Below are 10,037 nucleotides of genomic sequence, written 5' to 3'. Positions count from 1 at the left end.
GTAGGCCGTCTGAAAGATTCACAGTCTTTGTAAAATGTCAGTCTGAGACAATTCAGTGACGAAAATCTCTAAACACTTGTCTTTAGATGTGAGCTGATGGTTTTCTCGGAGTCTTTTCTAAATCTCGTTAACGTCAGCTGATGTTTGTCTAGCATTGTGTGCGCTAAAGTTGTCAGGTTGAGTTCATCTACCAGTGGTATGAGGGGAACGCTGCTTTGCTCTCAAACGCTTTACAGAAGTCAGAAGTTGGGCAGGGCCTTGGAAAATCGGCTCTTTAGATACGACGGAGCAGAGACGGCGAATGCTGTAGCTGTAAACGTTTTTTTGTTGGTGGGGTGGAGGGTAAAAGCTTGTGAAGCCTGGTTATTACCTGTTATTTATGCTACATATTTTTGGAAACATCCTCTCTATTTGTCCGTTGGTGGGAGTGTGCGCACCTACCTACGTAAGCATGCAGACCTGTGTGCACATCAGGGCGGAGGAGAATGAACACGCAACCATGTTCAGTCTGAAATGACATGCTGTCATTTAAATAAGGCAAATAACAGCAGGCTGTTTAGCTTTTCAACTCTGTCGGTGAGCGTGGATGGAAGAAATATTCAGATGCTACCTGAAGTTGATTAGGTTAGCTTCTGGTCTGTGGCGGACAAAAAGGGCACTTTGGGGACCCAGACCACATTAGACCAGGTCCTGCTGAAAAACTACCACTTAGGATGTTCAAATCTGGACTGAATTATTCTACAGAGCACGAAGATTCATTCATTAGATTCAGTTTGTAACTGGGGGGGCATGCAAAGCACATTAGACTAGGTGTCTGATATATTCTATTTATGAATAAATAGAACAGGTCCATTTATTTATGTATTGTTTGTGTCTAGACCACATTAGTATTTGTTGAACATGGCGGCATCCATCGTCTTAGCATTGGCTGCTGCTACTAAATAGGTCGGTGAATGTAATCCAATGGTGGATGAAATAAATTGGCATCATCTGTGTGAGAGAAGCTGATTTTGGACATATGGATCCCATGTCTGGTGCTGCGATGGACTGGTGACCTGTCCAGGGTGTACCTGCCTCTCACCTGCTAAATGCGGGGTTAGGCTCTTGCTTCCCCGCGACCCGTAATTGGACGAAGCGGTATAGCTAATGGACGGATGTATGGCTCCCATGTCACATCCAAATGAGTATAATCCACCAAAAAAAACACTTATAATTCTTATTTATGACGTTTTCTGGTAGTTCTCCAACCTTACATTAAAAATTTTCGTCACCAGGTGTCCAGAAACAAAGATATTACGAATGCTGTTTTAAAAATCTGAATTTGGGATTGTCTCTGGGAGAGCAGCTTATTGTGGATGAAAGTGACACAGGCAACCTTTCAGATCTCACCAAGCATTCACCTGATCGACCTCCAAGTTTTATGAGTCGATCTTGGATAAATTAAATTTTAATCAAATTAAAATGATAATTTTTTTTAAACCAAGCTGTAATGTCTTCACCTGGAAACAGAGCACACCTTACAGAATCAAAGATCATTACGCTGGTTTGTGAAAATGGTGGCAGATGGGGAAAGTAGTCAGTATGTCAGTTTAAGTAATAAAATGAACAAGTTAAACATTATTTGAAATGCAGCTTAATAATTATTTTGTTTTAGTGATATTGTTTCTCTTCCCCAGAGACAAAGAGAAGGTGGAGAAGGTGGTGTCATCTCTTGGGATAAAAGTGGCGCCCAGAGACTTGCGTCATTCTGACTCCAAAGTCCTGTTGTCAGCCATCTGCAGCCAGTGGTTACCTGTTTCCCAGGCTGTCCTTTGTATCCTTTATTGTCTTTTTCTACTTATTCATTAATTGAATTATTGTAATTTTCCCTGCTGGTTCAGCTGAGCAGTTTCTTAGACCTTTGTTTAGTTTTCTTTAACACCTGCTACAGCGATGGTGTGTGAGAAGCTTCCCAGTCCGTTGGACATGGCAGCAGAGAGGGTTGAGAAGCTGATGAGTGCTGGAGCGCCAAGATTTGACTCTCTACCGGAAGAGACCCAAAAACTGAAAACAGGTGTGTCTGTGTGTGTCCTGACACTTCAGGACCTGACTTACTCTCTGTTGATGCTTGACTGTAACTGACTTTCTTGCAGCCTCTTCATGGTTGTCATTATCCTGAGTTATTTCTATTTGTCCTGGTCGTTTAGTTGGAATCATTTTGCCTCTCTTTGATAAAATTCAGATAGCTTTATCCAGTCACAACGATATTCTGATGTCTTTGCTGTATATCCTGGTGAGGCAGATCAGTGAGATGATGGCTCGCTCAGCCTTGGTATACACCTTGATGTATTTTAGGATGTTTTGCCAAGTCTTTGTGACAATCTTACTGAAGGGCAAGACGTCCTCTTGGTAGGGATGTTACGTCTGACACAAGAGCCCCAAAGCCTGCATCGAGTAAAAGGGGCGTGTCCAAATGAAGCCTGAAGCGAAGTCCGTATTAATTTACTGAACATCGCGTGACTAAAGACAAATGAGGGCCCATTTTCCCTGATTCACCCGAGTATCTCGTGTGATTCGAGCTGCTGAAAATGCAGGAAATGCTTTGCGTAAGTCCAGGTGACAGTGAGGTGATACAACATTCTGCATTCCAATAAAATAAGATTTAACTTTAAACTGCTAAATGGATGGATGGATGGATGGTAGATATTATTCATAAATTTTAATATATTTATAGATTTACAATACAGTTTCATCATTGTGTTTACATTTCCACAAATATGTAGTTTACATATTGACAGGTGGACTGCTGGACATGAAATGACCAGCAGATGTCAGTACTACCCAATGAGCTGTTAAATGGGGCCTTGAGTAATGACACTTAATGGTGAAGCGATTGCCTAGAAAGACTCAACACATTCACGGGCCTCATTATACCATCACTACCTCTTGGACGCTTGACAGTGAGTTGTAACAATTAAACGCGGTATTAAGTGCCAAAATTAAATTATCGTAAAAATCCCTTCAATATCATCATTTTCCATAAAGATTATGTCTGAACCACATTATCAGATCAAGAATGAAAGTTTTTGGTTCTCAAGATGGTGGCTTGAAGAGAGGTCACGATTAGTGGAGTGGACGTACTGATTTGTTGATTCTTCTTTTATAGCCTGTTCAATATTAGGTCAGAGTTATGCTACGATTAGTAATGAAAATTATTTGCACCTTGAACAAGAGTGACTCCTTTTTTGAGGCAGTGCTGTCTGTCAGGCCTTATCCACACGGGGGGAGTTCAGGTGATTCTGCTACAACTGTTTATCGTTTGAACGGTTGTCCACACAGATCAGGAGTCTGAAACCACTACTCCTCTAAAACGGTTCTCTAAGTGAATATCTCTGCAACTCCACGCTTTCCATCCATGTGAACGACCTAGTTGGGTTTTTTTTTTTTTTTTTTTTTTTTTTAGGCCTAATGAAACATTTGCCCCATGAGGGTTTCACAATCCTAGTGGCTATGTTGTCGGGGGCTCATGCCCCTGGTAGGGTCACCCATGGCAAACAGGTGTCTAGGGGAGGGACCAGACAAGTGTGGCTCAGATCACCCCTATGATGAGGAGAAAGCAAGGACCAAGGTTTCCCTTGCCTGGACGTGGGTCACCGGGGCCCCCCCTCTGCAGCCAGGCCTGGAGGTGGGGCACGGAGGTGAGCGCTTGGTGGCCGGGCTCAGCCCGAAAGGGTGATGTGGGCCTCCCCTCCGGTGGGCTCACCACTTGCCGGAGAGGCCATAGGGGTCGGGTGCAGTGTGAGCTGGGCGGCTGCCAGAGGTGGGGACCCTGGTGGTCTGATCCTCCACTGCAAAAGCTAGCTCTAGGGACATGGAATGTCACCTCTTTGGCGGGGAGGGAGCCTGAGCTGGTGCACGAGGTTGAACGGTTCCGGCTAGATATAGTTGGACTCACCTCGACGCACAGCTTGGGCTCTGGAACCACTGTTCTTGAGAGAGGCTAGACCCTCTGCCACTCTGGAGTTGCTCCCGGTGAGAGGCGCCGAGCAGGTGTGGGCATGCTCGTTGCCCCCCGACTTGGCGCCTGTACGTTGAGGAAAGGGTAGCCTCCCTCCGCCTTCGGGAAGGGGGACGGGTTCTGACTGTTGTTTGTGCTTATGCACCAAATAGCAGTTCGGAGTATCCACTCTTTTTGGAGTCCTTGGAGGGGATGTTGGAGAGCACTCCTTCTGGGGACTCCCTCGTTCTGCTGGGGGACTTCAGTGCTCACGAGGGCAATGACAGCAAGACCTGGAGGGACGTGATTGGGTGGAACGGCCCCCCTAATCTGAATCCGAGTGGTGTTTTGTTGTTGGACTTCTGTGCTCGTCATGGACTGTCCATAACGAACACCTTGTTCAGACATAAGAGTGCCCACATGTGCACTTGGGTGAAGAGAGGGGCTTAGCAGTCTACTGATCACCACTTGGTGGTGAGTTGGCTCAGATGGTGGGGGAGGATGCCGGTCCGGCCTGGCAGGCCCAAGCGTGTTGTGAGGGTCTGCTGGGAACATCTGGCAGAGTCCCCTGTCAAAAAGAGTTTCAACTCCCATCTCCGGCAGAGCTTCAACCATGTCCTAGGCAAGGTGGGGGACATTGAGTCTGAAGGGGCTGTGTTCCGTGCCTCTATTGTTGAGGCGGCCAGCTGTGGCCGTAAGGTCGTCGTTGCCTGTCATGGCGTTAACCCCTGAACTTGTTGGTGGACACCGGCAGTAAGGTATGCCGTCAAGCTGAAGGAGTCCTATTGGGTTGCTGACCTCGACTCGGGACGTTGTGAGGCGGTGGATGGAATACTTCGAAGACCTTCTCAATCTCACCAACACGTCTTCTGATGAGGAAGCAGTCTGGGGTAGCTGGTGCTGGCTCTCCTATCTCTGGGGCTGAGGTTGTTGAGGTGGTTAAAAAGCTCCTCGGTGGCAAGGCCCCGGGGGTGGATGAGGTCCGCCCAGAGCTCCCAGAACTGGGTTCCTTAAGGCTCTGGATGCTGTAGGGCTGTCTTGGCTGACACACCTCTGCAGCATCGCGTGGACATCGGGGACAGTTCCCCTGGACTGGCAGACTGGGGTGGTGGTCCCCCTCTTCAAAAAGGGGGACCGGAGGGTGTCCTCCAACTACAGGGGGATCACACTCCTCAGCCTCCCCGGTAAGGTCTATTCAGGGGTGCTGGAGAGGAGGGTCCGTCAGATAGTCGAACCTCAGATTGAGGAGGAGCAGTGTGGTTTTCGTCCCGGTTGTGGAACAGTAGACCAGCTCTACACCCTCTTCAGGGTTTTTGAGGGGGCATGGGAGTTTGCCCAACCAATCTACATGTGCTTTGTGGACTTGGAGAAGGCATTCGACCGTGTCCCCCGCGGTCTCTTGTGGGGGGTACTCCGGGAGTATGGAGTGCCTGATCCGCTTGTACGAGCTGTTTCAGAGCTTGGTCCGCATTGCCGGCAGTAAATCAGAATCGTTTCCAGTGCGGGTTGGACTCCGCCAAGGCTGCCCTTTGTCACCAATTCTGTTCATAACTTTTATGGACATTTAAAGGCGCAGCCGAGGTGTTGAGGGGATCCAGTTCGGTGGCCTCAGGATTGGGTCTCTGCTCTTTGCAGATGATGTGGTTCTGTTGGCTTCATCGGGCCGTGATCTTCAGCTCTCAATGGAGCGATTCGCAGCCAAGTCCGAGACCATGGTCCTCAGCCGGAAAAGGGTGGAGTGCTCTCTCCGGGTCTGTAATAGGGTCCTGCCCCAAGTGGAGGAGTTCACATATCTTGGGGTTATGTTCACGAGTGAGGGTAGGATGGAGCAGGAGATCGACAGGCGGATCGGTGCGGCATCTGCAGTGATGTGGACTGTGCATCGGTCTGTCGTGGTGAAGAAGGAGCTGAGCCAAAAGGCGAAGCTCTCGATTTACTGGTCGATCTATGTTCCTACCCTTACCTATGGCCACGAAAGAACAAGATCGCGAATACAAGCAGCCAAAATGACTTTTCTCCGCAGGGTGGCCGGGCTCTACCTTAGAGATAGGGTGAGAAGCTCTGTGATCCAGGAGGTGCTCAGAGTAGAGCCGCTGCTCCTCCACATCGAGAGGAGCCAGATGAGGTGGCTCGGGCATCTGGTTAGGACGCCTCCCTGGCGAGGTGTTCCGGGCACGTCCCACCGGAAAGAGGCCCCGGGGAAGACCTAGGACGCGCTGGATGGACTACATCTCTTGGCTGGCCTGGGAACGCCCCAGGATCCCTCTGGATGAGCTGGTGAATCTTCAGAAAGTGAAGAGGGAATACTGCAACAGCAAAAAGACCTGGACAAAAATGGAGCCCGACAACAAACTAAAGTGTAAATGTACTTTTTTGGGGTGGCAGTTGCTCAGTAGAGCAGGTGGAGCGGGTCATCCAATTTTCAAAAAGTTTGTGGTTCGATTCCCACTCCCCCACACATTTGTTATTGTGTCCTTGGTGTACATGCATGGAAGCTACATGTATGTAGCTTCATTACATGTACCAGGTATGAATGAGGAGTCAATGAATAATGGCTACAATGTGAAGCACTCTGGGTGCCTTGAAAAGCGCTCATCTGATCCATTACTATCACTTTTTGAGTAACTGCCAAATTTTGAAAAAATTTTGTTGGGGGTTGGGGTGGGAAGTGTGGGGTGATCTGGGGGCGGAGAGTGGGCGGGCCGGGATGCGCAGGCAAAAATGATTGACAGACAGCAGGTCAGTTTACTGGCAAGATGGAAAGCGAGATTCACAAAGCAGCTACGTCACAGAGCGGTCTTATCACAGTTGTTCCACAAAGCTGTTCGTAGTCTATTTTCTTCCTATCTCCCAACCTTCCTCTATTTGAGGAGTTTGGGGCCTTTATTGTCTTTGTTAACAGGAATTGTTTTTTTTTTCCTTTTTTTAGTCTCACGAGTTTAAACTGAGATGAGGAAAAATGCCTTCATGTCTGCTTCTCCCTTGGCCTGAAAAGAATGAATCATTGGACTTTTTTTTAGGAAAAATTGGATAATTTGGAGCCGATACATCAGGTTGAAGATGTTCTCTTTTCAACTCAATCTTTTTAATCTTTTTGAGCTTTTATTTGTAAAGAGCCCATTCACAATGTCATCTCAGCACACATTACAGACAAATCAGCTCGAGCCAATTCACTGTGATCCAGTCTGCAGTCATACAAACACATTCATAAAGAGTAATAGTCCGGCTAAGAAAATCCCCTATCCTGTGCATGCATGAGGTGGCAGGTGACGGTGAAAAGGAACAAAAAAAAAAAAAAAAAAAATTCTGTTAACAGGAAAGAAAACCTCAGCTCAACCTGGGTCGTGGACGTTGGTCATCTGCCTCAACCGGATGGGGTCTTTACTTGATTTCGGGTTTATGATTTTTATAGATCAGTCTGTATGTGTGTGTTGATTATCTTTAAATTTGGGCTTCTACTGTCTTGGAAGATGGAAAAAATATTTTTAACCTCAAAAGATTTTTCTAGTTAAAATATAAGTGAAATGGGGGAAAAAAGCACACAAACAAAAAAAAACTCATTTAAGAATTTTAATTCACCAATCGAGTTAAGCTGTAAAAGACTAGGTGGGTGGATCAATGGATGGGTGAATGATCTTCCAACGAATTAGGTCTGAATTGATATGATTACAGTAAAAGCTTTACTTTCAAAAGTGAAGAGAGTGTTTCACCATTCGTCAAAGACTTCAAGGAAATAGCTGTTTTCAGATAAAGTTTATTAATCTTAAACTAAAGGAAATTTGGGAATTTGGCGGAGTTCATTGTATTAAGGAAGGTTTTGGTGTATTTGTAAAAACCTTTGAATACAAGAAAGAAGGCTTGAAAGACATGGAACAGCCATGTTTTTGGCGATGTCGTACATATACCCGTTTGAACATTTAAAACTTTGTTTAGCTTTAGTGGAATCAAATTAAAATTGAGCATATTCTTGAAATATAACATTTCCTCTCTGTTTTTGCATCTTTGGTTAATACAGTAATTGAAAGATTTGTCATTCGGTTTTTAATGATATTTTATATAACCCAGCTTTTTTGTGTGTTTTCCAGCATTCCTTCAGTGTTCCAGTGGAGATGAAGCTCCTGTCATCATCTTTGTATCAAAGATGTTTGCTGTAGATGCCAAAGCCTTGCCACAACATAGACAAAGGTAAATACATATACATGTTGCATTACTCAAGTTTTGTTCCCGTACAACAAAAATTCAACCCTTAAAACTCTAGTTGAGTTCATTGAATAGATTTTCTTTTTGTTGTTGTTACAACTCTTGGATCTCCGGTGTCCCCAAGCCCTATCGCTTGTATTGTTTTTTTCAGGAACGATAGTGTGTTAGTCTGTGGGGTATGATGGATAGCTACCCTTTAGATGATCTATTGAACCTTTCCAGGCATTTATATCCCATCCAGGAGGTTTACAATTCAGTCGCAAAGTGTAGTGTTTATTCAGAGACTAAGTTGTGTAAATCCACTATTAGTCCATGATAACGCCATTATTTATAACATTTTCATAATTTTTTTTTCTTTTTTAACTTGTCCTGTCCAGCATCATAGCAAGCAAAACAATAATCTGGTTGCTGTATCGTGCTGAACAAATTTGATCTGCCAAGGGGAGGCCTATGGGAAGGCTCCTCTTGATAATGTGATTAATTTATTTATTTATTTACTTTGAATCATGGAATCTATGTAATCTTGCTGGACCTGACCGGAGGGGACAGAAAAAGATGGAAAATAGCAAAAAGATGCAACAGGGAAAGAAGAAAGGAGACAAAAAGATCACAGACAGAAGGAAAAGACCCTTCAATCCACACCATCACCAGACAACAAACAACAAACTGTTACACCTGTACATGAACACACCAGAAAATTTCCTACAACTTTTACAAAAAACAAAAACAGAAACAAACACACAAAAAACAAACAAACAAAAAAAAACAGAGTTGCTAGTCATTAAGAGTTTTTAAATAACAACCAAATCAAAAAGACATAACATGAAAGTAGCATAACAGCGACCAGATACTAACTCACAAGAAAAATAAAAAGAAGAATAATCTCTTAGTAAATAAACCCACTGGACAACTCAGTGACTGTGTCAGCATGCAGAGCATGAGGAAGAGGAGGGATCAGTGATGAAGAGAGATCGTGCAAATGCGACCACACCTCTACGAGGTCAGAGGCAGACCAGGGCAGCCCAGAGACCCGGGCGCTCAGCAGCAGCCCCGGAGCACGAACCCAAGCTACCCCACCACGAAGACGACTCCTGCTCTGCTTTGTTTCTCCACAAATTATAAATGCCTTTCATTTTCATGGAAGAGGTTACTTTGTATTTAAATTTTGTATTTTTAGTAATTGATCTGGAGATTGATCAAGAAAATAATGGCCAGCATATTGTAAACCGCTAGAAGAGAGTGGCACTTCACCAGTGTGGACAGCGCTGCAAACCATGTCTGGAAAGAGTAACATCCACCCGTCCATCTGTCAGTAATCTGTACGATATAACTCTTGAATAAAATCAGACCACTTCAGTATATAGCTATAATGCATTTTATTGACAACTGTAATCAATTAAAAGGAATAAGTCATGATCATCAGTACCGCTACAGAAACGGCAAGTGCTGGTGTAACTAGAGCGGCATGGCCGTTCGCCGTTTTTGGATCTCGTGCTGCTGGAGAAGATAACTAATCTCGAAGGTAGATCAATGTGAAACAACATCCAAATCTTCAGAGTCCCGGAAGACAGGGAAGAAAGTTCTGCTGGCAAGTAACTTGGAGAAGTTGTAGGCTCGGTGGGTGGAAACTGACCTAAAATTCGGATGAATTGGAGTCGTCATGAGAACACTGAGAGAATCAAGGCAGACGAAACAGGCTCTAGTCTGAACCAAAAGAAATGCTGTTATCTTAGTCGGGCTCCCTGAACTGGCCTTGGATGGATGGTTTTTGCCGCTGGTTTTAAAGATTTAAAAACATTCTAAAATCATGCTTTAAAATCTCCGACGTCTGACTGGGAATATCATTACACCTGACTTGGAT

The 10,037-nt window shown here is 45.0% G+C and overlaps 1 protein-coding gene across 2 annotated transcripts in view; it reads left to right on the top strand.

Moving 5' to 3' along the window:
- The window catches only part of efl1 (elongation factor like GTPase 1), a 39,695-nt gene that overhangs the window by 8,227 nt on the left and 21,431 nt on the right, over positions 1-10,037 (top strand). For both annotated transcript variants that reach the window (XM_041980959.1, XM_041980951.1), the window contains exons 10-12: positions 1,677-1,813; positions 1,931-2,053; positions 8,062-8,161. In XM_041980959.1, coding sequence (XP_041836893.1) covers positions 1,677-1,813; positions 1,931-2,053; positions 8,062-8,161 — 360 coding nt within the window. The remainder of the gene's footprint in view (positions 1-1,676; positions 1,814-1,930; positions 2,054-8,061; positions 8,162-10,037) is intronic.

The sequence above is a fragment of the Melanotaenia boesemani genome, chromosome 1 (genome assembly GCF_017639745.1).
Source record: "Melanotaenia boesemani isolate fMelBoe1 chromosome 1, fMelBoe1.pri, whole genome shotgun sequence".
NCBI lineage: Eukaryota > Metazoa > Chordata > Actinopteri > Atheriniformes > Melanotaeniidae > Melanotaenia > Melanotaenia boesemani.
The sequence above is the reverse complement of the archived record's forward strand: the minus strand, read 5'-3'. Positions and strand labels throughout refer to the sequence as shown.